This window comes from Hemibagrus wyckioides, linkage group LG16, assembly GCF_019097595.1.
Source record: "Hemibagrus wyckioides isolate EC202008001 linkage group LG16, SWU_Hwy_1.0, whole genome shotgun sequence".
Classification (NCBI taxonomy): domain Eukaryota; kingdom Metazoa; phylum Chordata; class Actinopteri; order Siluriformes; family Bagridae; genus Hemibagrus; species Hemibagrus wyckioides.
Genome location: NC_080725.1, coordinates 5,942,861 through 5,964,515, shown reverse-complemented (window position 1 = coordinate 5,964,515; position 21,655 = coordinate 5,942,861). Strand labels below are relative to the sequence as shown.

General features: G+C 38.9%; 2 protein-coding genes across 5 annotated transcripts in view; one reads left to right on the top strand and one right to left on the bottom strand.

Moving 5' to 3' along the window:
- The window catches only part of grm5a (glutamate receptor, metabotropic 5a), a 28,681-nt gene extending 12,685 nt beyond the window's left edge, over positions 1-15,996 (bottom strand). Inside the window, exons 1-7 of one of the 4 annotated variants that reach the window (XM_058411967.1) lie at positions 15,744-15,996; positions 14,258-15,103; positions 8,794-9,043; positions 4,537-4,772; positions 4,046-4,292; positions 2,656-2,824; positions 779-905 (exon numbers count right to left, since the gene is read on the bottom strand). In XM_058411967.1, the coding sequence (XP_058267950.1) occupies positions 779-905; positions 2,656-2,824; positions 4,046-4,292; positions 4,537-4,772; positions 8,794-9,043; positions 14,258-14,942 (1,714 nt within the window). In that variant the 5' untranslated portion in view covers positions 14,943-15,103; positions 15,744-15,996. The remainder of the gene's footprint in view (positions 1-778; positions 906-2,655; positions 2,825-4,045; positions 4,293-4,536; positions 4,773-8,793; positions 9,044-14,257; positions 15,104-15,743) is intronic. The other 3 variants (XM_058411965.1, XM_058411968.1, XM_058411966.1) reach the window with 3 other exon arrangements.
- Positions 15,997-17,067: 1,071 nt separating this feature from the next.
- LOC131366931 (tyrosinase-like) lies at positions 17,068-21,564 on the top strand. The gene is made up of 5 exons (XM_058411969.1): positions 17,068-17,937; positions 18,865-19,081; positions 19,688-19,835; positions 19,918-20,099; positions 21,306-21,564. Exons 1-5 carry the CDS (start codon positions 17,116-17,118, stop codon positions 21,533-21,535), a joined length of 1,599 nt encoding a protein of 532 aa, XP_058267952.1. The 5' UTR covers positions 17,068-17,115; the 3' UTR covers positions 21,536-21,564.
- The last annotated feature ends 91 nt before the right edge of the window (positions 21,565-21,655 follow it).

The following is a 21,655-nucleotide window of genomic DNA, read 5'->3' as shown; positions in this document are numbered from 1 at the left end:
TGAAGGCAGGATACACCCTGGACAGAGTGCCAACCCATCGCAACACACACACTCATTCACTCTCGCAATCACACACTATGGGCATTTTAGAGACTCCAATCAGCCTAGATGCATGTCTTTGGACTGTGGGAGGAAACTGGAGCACCCAGTGGAAACCCACCAAGCACGGGGAGAACATGCAAACTCCACACACACACAGTGAGCAGGAGCGAGATTCGAACCCTGGAGGTGTGAGGTGAACGCGCTAACCACTGCCGCCACCAAACTATAATACAGTGAAAATTTTGGTAATAAATTGTTGTGTAAGGTCTTTTCCATTAAAAAATTATACAGACAGCACTGTTTCTGCCAAGATTTTCATATCAATCCATAAAGAAAATAATTATATGTAATTCTCCTAATTTTCATATATTCATTTTTTCACATTGTGATAAATGATTTTTTTTTATTTTCACATACATATTAATTTAATTATTCATTTTTTTTTTTATATTAACATATACAATGGCATATGATATTACTGGCATTTAACCAGTATTATGTGCATATTAATAACATAATGTATGTGATTTTTCCATAAAGGATGTTTCACAAATGTTGGATTTTAGCACCAAACCGTGGGAGCCATAGAATTTATAACATACAGTTTCTATTGGAAACCTGGAACAATAGGTCATTATGGCACGGTATGCCCTTTTGAAGAATTTTTATTTTCTCTAGTTTAGTACGTTCTTTATACATATCAAATTAATTACATCAGTAAGATCTATTGTCTCACCTGTGAGGTCATCTGTTGGCCAGGATCCCAGCTCACAGGCCCGGCAGGTGTACTCATCAAATACGTACTCATTCTCTTTACATGGAGTACAGGTCCAGCAGCAGCTAACCTCACCTTTCCGGATCACCTTAGATGAGAGACAGGAACTCAACAACAGTCCACTGATACTAATACAGCTTTCAAAAATTATGATTTCATTTGGAGAATCATCATTCTTGTGATGCCCTCAGAACTTAAATAAAAACTGTATATTAAGCAGTTCTGTCAAACCTATTATTTTTTTAGAAATACTTAGGCTCTATTTATGTGTTATATTTATACATATATTTATTTTATACATTTACAAAAGTATAACAGTATTACAAATTAGCCACTGAAATATCACAGTGCCAAAGGCTTAATCATGGCTAGTTATTATAATAGACACACATTACAGGTCATATACACTATATTGCCAAAAGTATTCACTCACCTGCCTTGACTCGCATATGAACTTAAGTGACGTCCCATTCCTAATCCATAGAGTTCAATATGACGTCGGTCCACTCTTTGCAGCTATAACAGCTTCAACTCTTCTGGGAAGGCTGTCCACAAGGTTTAGGAGTGTGTTTATGGGAATTTTTGACCATTCTTCCAGAAGCGCATTTGTGAGGTCACACACTGATGTTGGACGAGAAGGCCTGGCTCTCAGTCTCCGCTCTAATTCATCCCAAAGGTGTTCTATCGGGTTGAGGTCAGGACTCTGTGCAGGCCAGTCAAGTTCATCCACACCAAACTCACTCATCCATGTCTTTATGGACCTTGCTTTGGTCACTGGTGCACAGTCATGTTGGAAGAGGAAGAGGCCAGCTCCAAACTGTTCCCACAAAGTTGGGAGCATGGAATTGTCCAAAATGTCTTGGTATGCTGAAGCATTCAGAGTTCTTTTCACTGGAACTAAGGGGCCAAGCCCAGCTCCTGAAAAACAACCCCACACCATAATCCCCCCTCCACCAAACTTTACACTTGGCACAATGCAGTCAGACAAGTACCGTTCTCCTGGCAACCGCCAAACCCAGACTCGTCCATCAGATTGCCAGATGGAGAAGTGCGATTCGTCACTCCAGAGAACGCGTCTCCACCGCTCTAGAGTCCAGTGGCGGCGTGCTTTACACCACTGCATCCGACGCTTTGCATTGCACTTGGTGATGTATGGCTTGGATGCAGCTGCTCGGCCATGGAAACCCATTCCATGAAGCTCTCTGCGCACTGTTCTTGAGCTAATCTGAAGGCCACATGAAGTTTGGAGGTCTGTAGCGATTGACTCTGCAGAAAGTTGGCGACCTCTTCGCACTATGCGCCTCAGCATCTGCTGACCCCGCTCCGTCAGTTTACGTGGCCTACCACTTCGTGGCTGAGTTGCTGTCGTTCCCAAACACTTCCACGTTCTTATAATACAGCTGACAGTTGACTGTGGAATATTTAGGAGCGAGGAAATTTCACGACTGGATTTGTTGCACAGGTGGCATCCTATCACAGTTCCACGCTGGAATTCACTGAGCTCCTGAGAGCGACCCATTCTTTCACAAATGTTTGTAAAAACAGTCTGCATGCCTAGGTGCTTGATTTTATACACCTGTGGCCATGGAAGTGATTGGAACACCTGATTCTGATTATTTGGATGGGTAAGCGAATACTTTTGGCAATATAGTGTATATATATATATATATATATATAAATTGCACTGTGTTGCTATATTCTATAATGTAATTTGTGCTATATTGCCAATTAATACCAATTAAAATGATTAACCTGATAAGGCTGTTTTGCAGATCATGGCATGACAAGACTTTTTATTTCCTTTCATTTTATGACTTTTATGATGTAATATTTCTCACCTTAATCTGAGCCCTTTCACAGGGGTCACTGCAGACCGAGTGGATGATCGCACTGCTGTTGGCCCAGATCTCATCATCGTCCATCTTTAGCCCACTGTTGTCCCAGCTGCCAACGTGAATGTAGCTGTAGTCTTCTTCACTCATCTGTTTGAAGTTCATGATCTCATACCTGACCACACACACACACAGACACACACACACATACATATTCGTGAACCCTTTACTGTTTTCTGTATTTCTGCATATAGTTGACCTGAAATGTGATCAAGACATCAAAAGAACCCATTTAGTTTAGCATTTATTTATTGAACAAAACGATTCCACATTAAATGTTTTTGCCAGAAAAAGTATATGAACCTGTAGGGTTAGGAGTTAATGAAGTCAGGTGTTTCAGTCAAGGGGATGACAAACAGGTATAGGTTTAGCCCTCTCATGTTTCAAGAACATGAACTTGGGTTTTCACTATCAATGTCTTGTCTTCACCACATACGGTTATAAAAGTGTGCCATTCCTCAAAGGAGATTCCTGAGGACTTTTGAAAAAGAGTTATTATTGCTAACCAGACTCATTTCCTAAGAGTCTCCACCAACCCACTGTGAGGCAGATATATAAAAGAGGACCATTATTACTCTTCTTTTTAACAAGTATCACTCCAAGAGCATAGCAAAAAGAAGTCATAAAAATCTCCATTGTAATTTCTGAGGATCTACAAGCCACTCTAACATTCACTTCATTCTTGTATTTACTTTCTTTCTTCATGAAGGCACCATAAGGCAAACATTGAACAAGAATGTTGTGCTTGGCAGGATAGCATGCATTTAGGGCTGCTTTGTTCCACCCGGTTCAGGATGTCTTGGCATTATTGATGGACCTATAAATTCTGGATTGTACCAGTAAATTCTCCCGGAGATTATCAGGGGAGTTTTCCATGAACTTAAGCCTCATGTAACAAAACACTAATACACATGTAAAGGCTGTTTCACATGTAAATATACAAAGAAATATATAATAAATCTGTCATCTTGGAACGGTCAAGTCAAAGTACAGACTTCAAACCATTAGAAGCATTGAGGAAAGGTTCAAAAAGAGCAGTTCAAATAAAATGACTTTTTTCAACATCACTGAATTGAAGCAGTTTTGTAAGGAGAAGGAGTAAAAGACAAAATTCACATCAGCAGTTACAAGAAACACTTGAAGTTATTGCTGTCAAGTGGGTCACACATCTTACTGAAAGATTAAAGGTTCATATAAATTTTCCAACAAATGTAAAACATGTTTTATGTTTTAATTGGGTTCTCTTCATCTTGTTTTATTTTTAGAAATTAGCTGAAGATCTATTCACATTTTAGGGCACATTTTTGCTCCTTTTTCCTTGACCATTTGCTCCTACCTCCCAGGAGAATCTCCATTCTCATCAAAAAGCACCACTTCTCCTGATACACCAGTGAAATTGGTCCTCATGAGGAATTCGAGAAGCTTTCGGCCATCGATGGGTCTCATTGCTTCACACAGACCCAAGTAGCCAGGACACAGCATTTTCTGCATGGTGTGTAAACCGTAAGCCATGCTGTAGATGGCATTGATGACGAAGCCCATCTTAGTGTCTTGAGCATAGTGGAGCCGGAGAGACTCTTTCTCTGATTAGGGAAATGTTAGATTAATTACTTCTTTAAAGCATGACAATTTAACACATACATGAAGTACGGGGTGAAATGAGATAAACATATTATTTGTCTTAGATATACGCTATTTTCAGGGTGGAATAAATAGAAAACTGGAAAAGATTAGAAAGTAAGATAAAAATATAATACAATATTGATTTATTTAAAATGTTTATAACACTTAAAAGAAATTCAACTCTAACGTTTAAGCTACACTCACTGGTGCAGGTGCGGTTGTATTTTGCGTTCTCCTGTGGGTGGCCCTTAAGTCGGCACTGGAAGCGATGTTGCCAGAATTCAATGAACCACGGGTTGCGCTGGTTCGTGTCTGGCTGCAGGTTCAGGTAGTAATCATCAAACCAGGTGACATAAGCAGATTGCAGTTTGATAGTAATGCCTCCAGCTGCCTCTTTCTGATAGCCATCTGTCACATCATAGCGATCGGCCCAGCCATCACTGCAGAGACGGACAGAGAACAGCAGCAACGAGGAGTGCGATAGCAGTGAAATGAAATACCATGACAACAGGAGTCAAAGTTGGAATAAATTTACACAAGCAGCAGTATCCCAAACAGGACTAACTAGAAACACAGAATAGTGATACTGAAGAACAAGGCTCAAACATAGACATCAACAGGACAAAGGAAGTGGAGCATAGAAATAGACAAACGAATCAAGACAGGACAGGGTTGGAGACGGAACAGAAGGAAAAGCACATGATAACATGAACAAAAATGACAGAATGTGAGACATTACCCAAATAAGAGGGGGTGCCTAAATTACACTTTGTCTGGTGAAACTATGGCTCGGCTTTCAAAATGATGCCAGTGATGTCTTTGATCAGTGTAAAGTTTTAGTGTGTCACCCAACATGCTTCTGTATCTATTATTAAATAGAATATACTGAATGTACATGTCTATGCAGATGCAAGGCATCTCTCCCTCCAACGAGCTTTGCAACTATACCATATAAATTTATTGTAGAAGCATTTTAGTGAGTAAAGCGGATGTTGTGACTTCCTGACTAACTCTCGCATTCTTCTGAACACCAGGGGTGAGGCTGAGGGTGTGTGGCTGTGGCCTTCCTACTCTTTCAAATACGCACAAAACTATTTTGTGTTCATTCTGCCTTTTCAAACACTTCCAAGCTTTGCAGCTCTGGTGTTACACAACTCCGAGCGTGGGAGGTCTTTGTTTCATTTCTGTTCTCTCGCTAAGGAAGGAGAGGCTTTCATAACTCGTCCTTGGAGCCAAAAGCGATGTGAGCAAAAACATTGAAGGCAGTGTTAGCGGCAAGCTTGAAACATTGCAGCACAGCGTGCTAGTGAGCTCTGCAATAGCCCACACACTGACCCATTGGGTCAGCCTTCTTTATAACTCCCGACTGCTACTGTTATAAAATAGATCCTGCACAGGAGCCGAGCCATTGTAGCTTATATTACATTTAGGCACATAATGATTTTTTATTTTATATCTTTTCCGGAAGAGCTTGAAGACAGAGGGAGAGAGCTGTAGATTGCAATTACACTAGTCTAATAACAGTAGTTAATCAGCTTTTAATTCAAATCCACTTGGTACATCTACACTAGCTGCATTATTTGTATATCCTTTCAAAATGTCATACTTTGTGATGTTAAAGCATACTGAAGAAGAACAATAATATAATTTCACTATCTGGTGTTGCCCAGAAGATGATGGATTCCCTTTTGTTGTCTCAACGTGAGGTTTTCTTGCTGCTCCATCAGAGATCTACATATAAAAATGTCTTATTGTGACAATTTTAATTAAAATTTCGTTAAAACAAACACTTCTTAAGACACGGGACTTTAATCTAAAATGTCCTGTTATGAGCTTTGTGCCATAAACTTTGTTGGCTCCTTTCTGATTCATGCTGGTCAGATGACTCAAAACTACTATATTACTCATTAGTGGATAACTGAAAAGCACTGAATTGTAATAAGTATTTTTATAGGCTTTTTTATGCTAAGAGCCATGAGTGGATTTAAGCCTTTTTGATTTCATAAACTATTGTTGTTGGAAAGAGACACCTGAACATGACAATACCCATTTGCTTTTTTTAAGTCAATTAAAAGCACTATCATCATTTCAGTGAGTGCTAAGTAGGAGATAATCTGCACAGCTCTATTTAAAATAGCCATCTAAAAGGCATTTGATTTGTTTGAATGAAATATTTTATTGTGCTAGCACCACTTTGATGAAACAGCAAATAATACAGAAGTGGTGCTGCTAGCAAATATAAGCAGGATGTGTTTGTAAAATCTTGAGAATTGAGAATATTAAAATGCTTTCATTTTCAATTGAACATTTTCAATAAGTCTTGTTATGAAAGAATGCAAATTTTCTCTTATACCATTCCCGGAAAACAATCCCCTGCCTCACTTAATTGAAAGCACTGCGCACTGAAAATTGGCCAAATTTAAGATCTATTCTATAAAATCCAACACGCTAGGTAGAAATGTTGGCAGAAACTCAGTGCTTGTCTGCCTAGCATTTGCCTGGAGCCTGCATCACAGACTGTTGTACACACACCTCCACATGCATGGCAGCTTTGCTACGTCAAACCAGGCCGTCTGGATAACATCCATGACACCATTTTCTGAAATAGACACCCTTTAAAAATTCACACTCTACATAAAGTAAACAACATTTGGGCTTTTCTTGCATGCCACAATGCCTCTCTCTGAAAGCACTGATAATAAATTTGAATGGAGCGTAAATTAAAGGCCCATTTTTGTCATGAACCAAAAGGTATTAATGGGTACATCAACCATGTTTTACAGCAAACAGTGGAAAACAAAGCAGGGAGGAAAACAGCCCCAATTATTATATAGCAAAAGAAATCATGTTACACACATATTAATGAACATATAATAAATCTTCTCTTATACTACCTCATATTTTATAGCTTGTTTGGAGATATGGTGCTGAACACACTCAAATGACGTTCTGTTGAGTTATATTTCTACAGACACCTGCATGTGTTTATGTAGATGAGGGTTTAATGCTGTTGCAGCCTGCCAGGGATCAAAAGGATCACACTTCTTCTGACAAATGAAGAGTCATGGGACCTCAGTGTCATAGGCAAGATACATATTTCTGTACTCCCACACATATATGACGTAAATTGTGTAGGAAGCAAAAACAAATCTGAATAAAGGTATTTTCATGCTTTTAGCATATAATGGGATGCCAGCAGTCTGCCATATCACTGCAAGTCCAGTGGAAAACAATGGCAAGACCTGTTTAATTTTACAAGTTCCTATTTGTTAAAACTCCTCTAGTTGAAATATGGAACCTCTTTATTTAACTCAGAGAGTACATGGCTAAGAACTGACCTTCTTTCTTGGTAGAAAATATATTAAAATGCTTAATCTGAGAATTAAGCATTTATTTATCTAGTTTTTCCAAACAGGTGGTAATACCAACTCACCCCCAGTGTCGGCAGCTGAAGTCGGAGCTCTGAGTAAATACTCCAAATAAAGTGTTTGCTGAAAGGGAGTGTGTAAGTGAGTGAGTGGGGATAGGATTATTTGATTTTAGTTTTTAATAGAAAATATCATATAAATGAATTACTATTAAATACAGTATTATTATTAACCCTGGAGTTTTTATTTAAAATAATTTAAAGAGATCATTGGTTTCTATTTGGTTGCTGAGGTAAAAGTTTGTGTGTGTGTGTGTGTGTGCACATGTCAGAGAGAGAGAGAGAGAGAGAGAGAGAGAGAAAGAGAGAGAGAGAGAAAGAGAGAGAGAGAGAAAGAAATAACATGTTTTGAAATAACATTTTCAGGGACATGCCTTGATTAGGAACAACTTCATATTTTAAAAGTTTTATTGTTGTATAACAAATACAATAAATCTGGGATTTTTCTTGTTTAAAGTAGCTTATTATTATTATTATTATTATTATTGTTGTTGTTGTTGTTGTTGTTGTTGTTGTTGTTGTTGTTATTATTATTATTATCAGTTGTAGTAGTAGTATTCAGTCATTTTCATAAATTGTTAGTAACTATATTGAAAATAATTTATATTTGAAAATAAGTTATGAACTTACAAGCGTGAAGAATGTAAGTCAGGACTTGATGCATCCTGGGAGTTTAAGGGGTAGCATTATTTCTTCCCAAGTTATAGTTAAAGGAACAACCAAGAATGAAATAGGGGTAAATCTATTAATAAGAAATTTTAGTGTCTCATTTGAGAAAAATGAAAATGGAATGAAAAATCACTTGTTTAAATGGTACTATAAATAGCACATTTGGTTCTTTTTTTATTATGAAGGCTTCTGGGCACAAAGTCTTTAAACACTGTTCACTGGAATATGCCACAAAAAATAAACCTTTTCTCACTCATGGAAAGACTCGAGTAGAACAGTGATGCAGATGATGGCAGTCAGTCCAGTGTGGGACTAATACGTCACTGCAGAATGAATGAATTGTAGGTCACTTGAGAGAGAATTACCTGCCGACCAAAAGGAACTCTCCCACTAGCCGGCGTCTTCTCATGGCTTTAAGAATGCCACGCACAGTCATGCCCTCGCAGAAACATGCCACCACACGTGCTTTGGGCAGGTGAATGCGCAGTTTTTCCAACAGCCGGTCGAAGCTCTGCTCTCCAGCGTTACTGTAGATCTTGTCTGAATGTGCAATACAGATGCCCTCCTTGGCTGCCATTTCTTTGAATGCCTCCATCCCGCTCTCACCATAGTTTCCTGAAGATTAAGACATTACTTTGTTAACAAGCTGTTGCATGTGAACATAAGCATGCTGGAGTTTTTTCACAGCATTTTCCCAACAAAAAACAAAAAAAAATACCCTAATGCGATCTAAAGTCACAGACTGAAGTCATGAGCTGCTGTATTGTATAGTGATTTTAAGAGTTCTAAAAGTTATGGAATACCAACCATAGTATTTAGTACATTTATATTTTTAATGAATTCTTGTGTGCATGCAACCATTACCACACTGTCAGGTTACCCTATAATTACATTATAAAATCATGTCCAGAATGAGTTTCTTCCTCTATTAATGTCAAGCAAGGTTACCTTTGCTGTCTCTCAGCACAATCCTTACTGAGCATCAACTTCCAAGTTCTTGTGTTTTTGTTTTGTACTTTTTTAGCTTTCCAAGAGGGTTGCCTCAGAATAACACTCTGGTGAATCATTGAACTCCATATTCCTACTATTAGCAGTTCAGGCTCATAAAGGATTTAAAGTGTGATAATGCAAGCTTCATTATGTATGTGTGCAATGCCTGGGCTGTCTGTTAGCTGAAGATAGGCATCACTCAATGCCACAGCATTGATCAACTCAGAAAGGGAGTTGTTAAAGAGGCTACAGAGGCTGCACGCTTATCAGATCTAAACCAAAATCTGCAGTTAACTATGATCTGAGAGCCATAGATCAGGAAGATTGTTTGCCATAAATGGGTTTATCTGTAAACAAGTTTGGTTTAAGCGATTTTGACTCATGGTTGTGTAGACAAGTTTTAGAATCCCTAGAAGTTGGGTATGGACACCAATGTCAGCTTTGTTGGTACTGGCCATAGCAAAGATATCTTAATTACCTACCAATCCAGAGGCCGACAGGGTATAAGATATAGATTTGGATGTCTCTACACACATCTGGACATCTTGTGGTTTGTGCTAATTAACACGTGGGCCTGATCACATACCTACAGACACAACTGTTCAGGCACACAGTGTCTAAAAACAGTGTACAGAATACAGGTACATTGCCGATATCCTGATGAGGTCAAACAACATTGCCTCAAGCATGGCACACGTAGACACATAAGTTCTGTTGCTTGCACTGAAGAGATCAGTCCATTCAACATCTATTCATGCATGCATATGTGACAGAGCTGATGGAAATGTCAAGCCTGATAGTGAGAGACCTAGGACAGGACACAGAATCTTCATCGGTTTTATTTTTGCATAATGGGATTGGCACAAAATCAGCATGCATGCAAACAACCCTGTGAAAATTATGCTGCACAGCAGGACCACTTATTAAGCCTCTGGCCAAGGAACTAAAATTTAGAGCATTCAAATGCCAGGTGGCCACAACCTAACAAATATCATGCTGTCTAATTTCTGATGTCTAAGAACTATCAACATAATCATGGGTGGACACCCAATAGACATCCTCCACCACAGAGTTATTTATGTAAGAGAGAGGCTGGTGGTGATATACTTACAACACATCAGTGAGCCTGTTTGAAACACCTATTTTCTTTTTGGGGTTGTTTTTTTTAACTGCAGGAATTCCAAGTCAATGTCTTATAATGTGCCTTCTCTGGAGAGCAGTAGCTCTAGGCATGAGGGTGGTGCCATGCTTGATTCCTGTATGTATTTTGTAGAGGTTGCATGATTATTTATTTATTTATTTATTTATTTATCTATCTATCTATTTATTTATTTACAATTTAAATAGGAACATGTTGCATTTTTCTGTCTGATAAAAACTAACGAACATTAGTCTGCTATGCCCCTGTTTTGCACACTGTCAGGGGTAAGCTTCCCCATATTACTTCAAAATCAGGTCACCTACTTTCTGCTAGGAATATGGACCCTCTGGTATCAAGTGGTATGAGTGCTGATGTAAAATGCATCATTGGGATAAAACAGAAGGCAATATTAAACCTACATAATGACATTAATATACACAGTCCCAGTTATTATATCATAAACATTATGTTTTAATGCCTCATAGAAAATAATGCTATTTATATTCATTCCATTCGGAAAGGGAAGGCCTTTTTTATGTATGCTAAATGCAGAAGAGATTTGGATTTGAGATGAATATGAGAATTTCAGCTTCTGTTTCCTAATATTTACACCTAGACGTGTTAAACAACTTTGACACCTTTTGTTTAAACCCACACATTCTACATTTTCTTGCTGCCCATGTGTGTCCTAACAGATTCATTGATTAAACAGTTAATAGCTCTTAATGTCTACTCTTGCTTTGAGCCCTGGGTTTCACCTTCGCATACTGTACTTGTCGTTAAAAAGAATACTGTACTTGTCGAACTGGGAAGCTGTCTATAGGTGAAAAACATCCCAGCTGAGAAAAGAGGGGAAATGAAAGAAATGACTGGTGTACTAAACAACCGGACATTGAAAATATCAACCAAGGAAAACAACAGCAGTTGATGATAGAAACATTGTGAGAGCTGTGAAGAAACTCCATAAAACAACAGTCATGTGACATCATCAGCAACCTCCATAGGGCACAATCACAATCATTTGACATACCACAAGGTGCAGACCACTTATCAGCAGTAAGAATCAGACAGCCAGGTTAGAATTTAACAGTGAAATACAGAGATAAGCAACTGACATTCTGGAATCAAGAGTTATCTCTACCAAAGTGATGGAAAGATCAAAATGTGGAGAAAGAAATGATCTGCAATTAATCCAAAATGTACAAGCTAACTGGTCAAGAACATTGGAGGTAGTGTCATGGTTCACCAATCGTTATTGATAATGTAACTCATGATGGAAGCAGCAGAATAAATTCAGAAGTCTACAGAATCATTCTCTCTGTCAGGTTACAGAGAAATGCAGCCAATCTAATTGTGAGGAACCTAATCATGCAGCAAGACAATGATCCAAAATGTACTGAACACACAAAAAATAACTTCATCAGGGGAAAACTTGGAAGGTTTTGGATTGGCCGAAGCAATCGTCAGCCCTTAACTTAAATGATCATGCATTTCACCTTCTGCGCTGACAAAATTTAGACTGATATCAAAATTTCAAACATCCACAAAGCTAGTCACAGATGATCTTCTCTCTGTTTCTCTATCTGGCACAGCTTTTGAAGGATCTCTTCCTCTGAATTACTGCCAGACAGCTGTGTTTTGTGCATATGGTGAAAGAGTTATACCTGAAACTTTGTTCTAACACCAAACAAACCTGTTTCAGTTTGAGAGTATTATGTAAAATCTTTTGCTTTAAAAAAAACACATCTTTAGTACAAAAGGCTTCATTTGCATGATAACTATTTTAGGTGAATAGGCTTGCCGATCTCATGTAAATATCAGTAGCTTTTGAGCACACCACGTTCCACAAAGGAAATTAATTACACTGTAACCAACACCCACTGGTAGGGAAAAAAATAAAATGAATATGTAAATGGTAATCATGATCACTCCTCATCAAGTGATCCAAGCTGTCCTACTGAATTATTTGGTCTACCATGACAGAAACAGAGAGGTGAAAACAAAAGCAGGGTGCCTACACATTAACCCTACTAGCCACAGTAACAGTGACATGCTGCTTCTCAATATGCCCATCAAGTGTTTATATGCTAACAGGGCAGAAATAATGTGGGGGAGTTTCACTTCAATTACATAGTGTTCAGATGATGAAGTATTGGGGGGAAAAACTGCTATGACTTGATTATGAATGGTACTTATTACAACAAATATGATGACTCATTTTTCAGAACAGTTTCTAAGTAGCATACATCATTTATAAAACGTAAGTATTCGGAACGTTAAGTATTCAGAAATCAAATTTAAGTCTAAAACTGATCAGAATTTACCAATCAGCAATCTAAATTGGAACTAGTATTTAATTCTCAAGGGCTTACACTATACAGGTTAAACAGGGTACATACACCGATCAGGCATAACATTATGAGCAGTGCCAGGTGAAGTGAATAAGACAGATTATCATGGCACCTGTTAGTGGGTGGGATATATTAGGCAGCAAGTGAACATTTTGTCCTCAAAGTTGATGTGTTAGAAGCAGGAAAAATGGGCAAGTGTAAGGATTTGAGCGAGTTTGACAAAAGCCAAATTGTGATGGCTAGATCAGACCACTGGATCAGAACATCTCCAAAACTGCAGTTCTTGTGGGGGTGTTCCCGGTCTGCAGAGATCAGTATCTATCAAAATTATCCTTTAAGTCCTATAAGTCCTTCAAGTCATGTAAGTGTCTTTTATGTCCTGTAAGTTGCGAGGTGGGGCCCATGGAGGCCCAACTTACAGGACTTAAAGGATCTGCTGCTAACATCTTGGTCTCAGATACAACAGCACACCTTCAGGGATCTAGTGGAGTCCATGCTTTGATGGGTCAGGGCTGTTTTGGCAGCAAAACCGGGACCAACTCAAACCTGAGTATAGCTTGGAACCATTTAAGGAGTACGGTGAAATCTATTATAACAAAAAGGAAAATTTTGGCATAACCAAAATTAGAAGAGTGGACACCACCAGGTTATAGGACTAACATCAAAGTCATTTTGTCAAACAGAAAAACAGACAAAATACAGCCCTAAACCCAGGTACCAAGCATGTTGGTGGTAACATGATTCATTTGAGTAGCTTTTTAGCAGGAAAGTTTGTTGTCAAAGGCAACATGGATGGAGCCAAATATGAGCAAAGTCTTGAGAAAACCTGTGCCAATCAGCCAGTTACATTAAATTTTATAACATTAGAGCAAAAACAGAAATAATCATGTCTTACTTTCTCAATGAATATTTTCTGTGTACTGTAAGTGTCAACAATTACAGAGTACACTGATTATCCATGATTTTGTTTTATATTATAACCCATATCCAATAAGTTTAAGTAACCCCTTTTGTTGTCATAATCATTAAATACATCTGAATTCAGAAAATGGATTTTGCCAAACAGACTATGACTTTTCTTTCTCTCAGAATCAATAACAAACTTCATAACTGAACAAATTAACACTGGGCAAACTATGATTAATCATCAAGAACTGATTATAGCTAAATAAATCTGAATTACAAAAAATGGACTGAGCATTTTTTTTGCATTTTTATAAGAGATTTAGATATAAATATGCTGAATTTATCTGATACAAACAATCCTCAAACTGGCATTTTTACTCTAATCCAAAAATTATGCCACCAGAGGCACATTTAAATGAAAAATTTCATGTCACATCTTACCCTCTGTGTGTATGGCTGACACATAAGTCCAGTTGTATCTTTTGACGATGTCCACCATTGCTCTGGCCTGCTGAGCATCTGAGGGTACCACCCTCATGAAATACTTATACAAGGACTTATCGCTGAGATCCATACTGGTGGCTGAGTAGGCAATTTGGGGAATGTTGAAAAGCTGAAGAAGATTTTGCACCTGGATGGCTACTGAGCTGGAGCCTGGCCCAATGAGGCCCACTATGGGTTTCTTCCCTTTCATGGGTATCCCTCCACCATTAGCTGAACACCTGGACATGCTCTCCTCTTCCTCAGTGGAGACTAGGGTGTCACGGATGAACTCAATGCTTTGTTCTAGTGCCACTGCTGAGTGCCAACATGAGTCTCGGATCTCGCAGCCCAGTGTGATGTTGGGCAGGATGTTGGGGTCAGCATTGATGCGATCAAGAGTGTGCATCATAGCCTCCACACGCTGGATGCCATACTGTTCACGCACTGCGCCACATTTCCGCTCATGGACCTTATCTGCTGGTGGCTGGTGGTGCACTGAGAAGAGTGCCCCAATGGTAATGTCACCAGGCATGTGAGCCAGGACTCGGCGCTCATTAGACTGAGCATGCACCAGTGTGCCTAGCCGTGTGAGCCTGTTGATGTGTCCGAGAAGTGCAAAAAGGAAGAAAAGTAAAATCCCCATTTCCTGCTCTCTCTCAGATCAGTCAGTGCCAAATGCAGATGGAGTCATCATGGTATCTGCAACAGTTATCAGAAAAGAAGCTCAGACAGAAAAAGAAAAATCTAGGAAAATCTCTGTAGATGACAGACCCTCCTACATCCTCTAGTTTGTGATATTCAATTCTGATGGAAAAAGAGTGACAAAGAAAAACTGTTTTTCAGAGCTATGTCTTATATGTTTTGTCTTATATACTTTGTTTCAAATATCAGAACGAGAGAACAGCAATTATTATATAGCTATCAAAAGCAGTACTAAATTCTGCAAGTTAAAACTTACCTTTTTACCTAATTAAAGCTCTCTATCTCTTTAAGAACTAAAATAGCTCATGGCAAATGGCTGTGCAAGTGTTTGAATGTGTCCGTGTTGGAGCCAAGAGAGACCTGTTAACTAATAGGTTCACTTTCTTATCAGTGATCTCGTAGCATTTAATTTGACCAAACAAACTAGAGTCGACTTGACAAGACCGTATAAACTTAATACTCCTACAACGTGCATAGGGCTAAAGTCTCGGAGCTGTCCGCGGTGCTGAAATCTCAGAATTACAATCACACAAATCAAAATAAAATGTTTGCAGAATGAAGAAGCTTATTTGCCTTTTCATATTCCGTCTGCAAAAACCAAACCCCACCGATTTATACAAAACGATATGTTTCTTAAGCTTGAAAAATATCACGGTCTATCAATATAAAACAAACATAATTAAATGCCCTAAAATGTCTACTTTGAATTTACAGGTAAGTAAAACACTTACGGAAATCTTACCGTTCTCACCTTACTTCGTGTCTCAAAAGGTGGACATCTCTGCTTCCCTTCTAATAAGCGCTCACGAAACGCGTGCCGTTTCAGCGCCGAGGGTCACATGGCATTATGAATAATATACCGCTGCGTTTTGCGCGCTAGTCAAAGTGTTTACATTCATACAGGATACTGAGAAACACTAACACATCCCTTAAGTGTAGCCTATACACACGTCTATTTCTGAGGACTAACAGCGCAGAGTGAGCGTAGGTGGTTTGAATGCGGTATTCTGTATGGCGTTATGGGAAATTTGTTTCCCTCTCCCGTCAGGTTGAACCAAATAACGGTAGTCTAAATGAGTTTATGTGTAGATCTAACTGTTTTTTTTTTATATTCCACATTGTATGTGCTTATTCAACATTGGCAATCTAGTTATGGAATCAATAAGAAACTCTAGGTTGTTAACCATCTTATAACTTATTGAGTCTCTATAGAAAGACAGATAACTCAACATTTGTTGGCCAATTTGCAATGTTTTAGACAGAGATGTGAGCATAATATTACATTACTACAGGAAACGTTTTTCAAAGCCCAAAGACAATAAAAAATCATGTGTGTAGGCTCAACCTGCTTTACGTAAAACTATATATGATAGCTGATCTTGGATCACTCCGCAAAATCTGTCATTGAGGCACGGTACAGAGTCTCCATTTTTCTCTACATAGACAAGTAATTTTATCCTCCCTAACATGAAACCCTAACTCTTATGTTATTTGTTCACGGCGCCATCTTCTGTTTAAACTGTACATTGCGCATTAAAGTTTAAAGGTCTCCGGTTCAATCCTGAGCTCAGATTCGTTGTCATTTTAGTTTCCCTAGGGTTCTTCGGGTTTCACCTCTAAAAATATTTCAGTAGGTAAACTGATTCCTCTAAATTATCCCTAGACAGGAACGAGTATATAAATGTCTGTATGGGGCCCTGCAATTAGCTGGTGTCCCATTCGAGGTGTATTCCGGCCTTGCTCTTCGTGTTCCTGCTCCAGATCCACCTTGACTTTATGTTTACTGAAAAGAAAGAAAGAAAGAAAGAAAGGTGTGTCTTTGGATAAGGTCGTCAAATTCTGTGACAAATCTATACAGGGAACATGATATCAGTTCCCATCTAATAACACCTAAAACATGTATAATGTTAAAATATTGACTCCGTAACACACTCCGAGTAGCAGTAACATGCAGGGAAGAATTTTTCACCCTAACGACCCTGAGGCAAAGAGGCATGTGATCTGAAGAATCTGATGGGGGAGTGGGCAACGGATGGGGGTGGTAAAGACCCTGAAAGGATTAACCCAATAGTCATCAGTGTGCCATCACAAACAGAACCCTTCTGACTTATGAGATGCACTCCCTTGTTATAGTCTTTTTCGCTCAGCTACTAAAGCCGACATGGCAGCAAATTCCCCGGCAGTGCGCTAATAGTGAAGCTCTGGCCTCGAGACAATGCTGTCCCGTTTGGAGCGGAGATGGATCAGCTTGCGGAGCTCGTTCTGGTCGGGGAATGTGCCAAGACGTAACCGTGTCCGAGCAGCCCGATGGACCTCAATACCCGTTTAACGGTTTGGATGACAGGGAGAGATGGCCTCTCACATTTTTTAACCGAACTTGTCGTTGTCTCCGAAACTTTATGGGTCCTGACTGCAGTGAATGCGCATTTGGCTACTTCGGGTCAGTTTGCACTGAAAGACGCGAGACGGTCAGAAGAAACATTTTCCAGCTTTCAAAGGCGGAAAAGCAGAAGTTCATCTCTTATCTTAATTTAGCCAAAAATACCATCAGCCAAGATTATGTGATAATCACGGGCATCTACAACCAAATGAGCAACTCATCTGGGCCAATGTTTAGAGACGTTTCCATCTACGATCTGTTCGTCTGGATGCATTACTATGTTTCCCGGCCCGCTCTGCTTGGAGGGGAGAATAATGTGTGGCTGCAGGTAGATTTTGGACACTGGGCCCCGGGCTTCTTGCCATGGCACAGGGTGTTTCTGCTTCGCTGGGAACATGAGATTAGGAAATTAACAGGAGACTTCGACTTTGCCATTCCATACTGGGACTGGAGGGATGCACAGGAGTGTGAAGTTTGCACCGATGAGATCGTGGGCGGACAAAGTCCTCTAAACCCCAACCTCATCAGCCCATCATCTGTTTTCTCCTCTTGGAAGGTAAATCAGAAAAAAATCGCTTATACATGAATTATTAAAAATCTTAAACCATCTTAAATTAATCTGTACTTAATCATACTCTACTTGCACATAAAAACATTTCATTAATGCTCTTAAATTATTAGTTCTTAGCTTCCAAAAAAGAGTCATATTTTGAATACTTTCTGATGTCATCACTACTGAAGGGTTTAAGTAGAGTTAAAGGTTCCCCAGAGGGATAACCTAAAATACATTCCATTCAGGGTTCAAAATTTTGTTTAAAAAATTGTGTAAAAGTCATATATGAAGAGAAAGTCTTCCTTTGAAGAGGAATACATCTGTCAAGCTGAAATTAAAATTATGGATTGTTTAGCCCACGATCATCTTATCATAATGTTATTTCCGTCACATTATATCTTGGATCGATTCTTCATAAAGAAGAACGGAGAAGCAAGCATTGGAAAAAAAACTTTTTTCGGTTTAGTATAACAGCCAGCCAAGACCTGGAAAATGTCCTCTTGAACGACCTTATAATAAAGAATATATAATTACATAATTATAAGTTGCTGATGCAGACTGATATAACATCATCTACAGCTATGTTCAAAAAACTGTTGAGCTCTGGAAGGCTGCAACACCCCTTCCCCTGCTTAGTGCAATCATAACATAGCTTGTCTGCCAAAGTCATTCACTAAATTTTAACATATTTATTTCTCTTCCTGATTACAGTAGTCTAGAAACTCCTAAAATATTTTTTGGAATAATGCTAAACGCATTTCCGAGTTAAAAATTTAGGACTGATTAAGTTTATATAAAGTTCTGTATTTTCAAGTGGATGAATATTTTGGTGGCCCATACACCTGCCTTTACAATAATGTTAAACATCCTTAATATCAAATCACTTATTTATCTGATTGTATTTTTTTTGTTTAATTATAAACCTTATAGGTGATTTGCTCCAGAGAACCAGAATACAGTATGAGAGGTATCTTGTGTGATGGTACAGAGGAAGGACCTTTACTGCGCAACCCTGGGAACCATGACCGGAACCTTGCAGATGGGCTTCCCACATCCTCTGAGGTGGACTTCACTCTCAGTCTGTCGCAGTATGACACTGGACCAATGGACCGCATGGCCAACATGAGTTTCAGGAACACACTAGAAGGTTAAATACATCAAATTTAGACACTAGTTAGTTACAAAGCACCATTATCACATAAACACCAAACCAAATGTGTTTTAAAAAGATCAGGAAGTTGATATTCTTGACCAGATACATATATATTTTTAAGTTGTTGTAGTGGTTGTATGTGTATCTGGGAGTGTCATGTTAGTGTAGACATAGTAGGTTTTGCCAGAAAGGAAAACATTTACATATCTGGCATTTCTGGCATTTTGAGATTTCTTATCCAGAGCTATCTCATTTTATACAACTGAGCAAATGAGGGTTAAGGGCCTTGCTCAGGAGCCCAGCATCAGGCTCAGCATCAGGATCAGGCCCAGAACCTTCCAATCAGTAGTCCAACACCTTAACCACTAAGCTACTACATCCCCCAACAACATTTGTAATTAGGTCTATGGCTGTAGTTACTGATCCTGATGTTGTTTATGGAAAAAATCATACTTTTGACTTATAATCAGACAACATCTGATTATTGTCATATCTTCAGTTTGAGTTTATGCCCCTGATCGATCTCATTTAATTCCATGATTTGACCAGGCAGGCTTTATCTCTTGAAACTGTTAGCACTTAACTTTTCTTCCTGTATAGGTTTTGGAAATCCTCGCACAGGCCTTGGGAACAGCAACAAACTCAGCATGCATGCAGCCCTGCACGTCTTCATGAATGGCACCATGTCCTCAGTGCAGGGCTCAGCCAATGACCCAGTTTTCCTCCTACATCATGCCTTCGTTGATAGGTGAGAAATCAAGTGAAATTGAACACTTCCTAACTCAAGATTTGCTTTGAAGACTTGTTTGAGTTTGCCTCTGTTTCCGTAGCATCTACGAGCAGTGGCTGAGAAGGCACCAGCCAGAAAGGTCTCACTATCCCACAGCCAATGCACCAATTGGCCACAACAGTGAATACTACATGGCACCATTCATACCTCTCTATCAGAATGGGGACTATTTCATTTCCAGCAGAGAAATAGGCTATGAATACTCCTACCTCCAAGACCCTGGTGATATTTTTTTTTGCTTTATATTTATTTATATAATGGTAATTTCTGTAAATACTGTAAATACTCTTATTTCAGGCTAATCTCACTTTGTTTTTTGACCATGGCAATTTATAAAAGGCTAGCACAAACAAACAATGCTTAATAGAAAGCACATTCATCACAAAAACATTTACAATCTTAGTTGGAAATTTAAGCAAGTTACAGAGAACGTGTTAATTGTTATCAAAGTTCTCAACTGTCTCCAAAATCTCACAGTTTAAAACCATTTTTAAAAACTTGGTTATTCTACCAATTTTTATTTCTTTAAAAATGAATGTAGTAATTTTAATGTAGGCAATTAGATCTATCCTTCATAATCCTCATGATACACTTGAGCAGGATATTGTGCTTCAATAAATGCTATGACATATTTCCGTGTTAAATTTACTAATATTATAAAACATGTTTCAAGGTACATTGGGTACCATCCACTTAGTTACCATATTATTTTATATGACAACATGAACTGTACACTTTTTTTTCTATGTATGGGCTTCATTAGTTACAAATATGACAGAACATTTAAGACAAATTTAACATTATTATATACATAGATCAGGCATAACATTATGACTACCTGCCTAATATTGAGTTGGTCCCCCTTTCTGCTGTCAAAACAGTCCTGACCCATCGAGTCATGGACTCCACTAGATCCCTGAAGGTGTGCTGTGGTATCTGGCACCAGGATGTTAGCAGCAGATCCTTTAAATCCTGAAAACTGCAAGGTGGGGCCCATGAAGACCCCGCCTCGCAACTTACAGGACTTAAAGGATACTTTTGATAGATACTGACCACTGCAGACCGGGAACACCCCACAAGAGCTGCAGTTTTGGAGATGCTCTGATCCAATCGTCTAGCCATCACAAATTGGCCCTTGTCAAACTCGCTCAAATCCTTACGCTTGTCCATTTTTCCCGCTTCTAACACATCAACTCTGAGCACAAAATGTTCACTTGCTGCCTAATATATCCCACCCACTAACAGGTGCCATGATGAGGAGATCATCAGTCTTATTCACTTCACCAGGCACTGCTCATAATGTTATGCCTTATCGTTGTATACACCCCAAATGTAGGAGCACTGAATAAAAACAAAAATCTTTCAAAATATCTCCACATATATGAATTTTTGTATGTGTTTTATTTATTTTTAATATTATGATTGTAGGCCGGCGGTTTGTAGATGACATCGTGTCCTATCTGGAGGAAGCACGTGAGCTCTGGCCCTGGCTCCTGGGTGCTGCGATATTGGGTGCAGTTTGTTTTGCATTTTTGACTGTAGTCCTAGTTAAAATCCGTAGGCTTTTATCAAAGCGAGGGAAAAGTAGCTCCGAGAAGCAGCCACTCCTCAGCAGCTCCGAGGACTCGACCGACTCTTACCAAACCATGATGGAGTGAAGCATGTGACCGCTAGGTGGCGACAGTGTCCAAGAACTCCAACGTCATCTACCTACACCAAATATGCTTGACGCTAAATAACCTATGAAAATATATATATATATATATATATATATATAT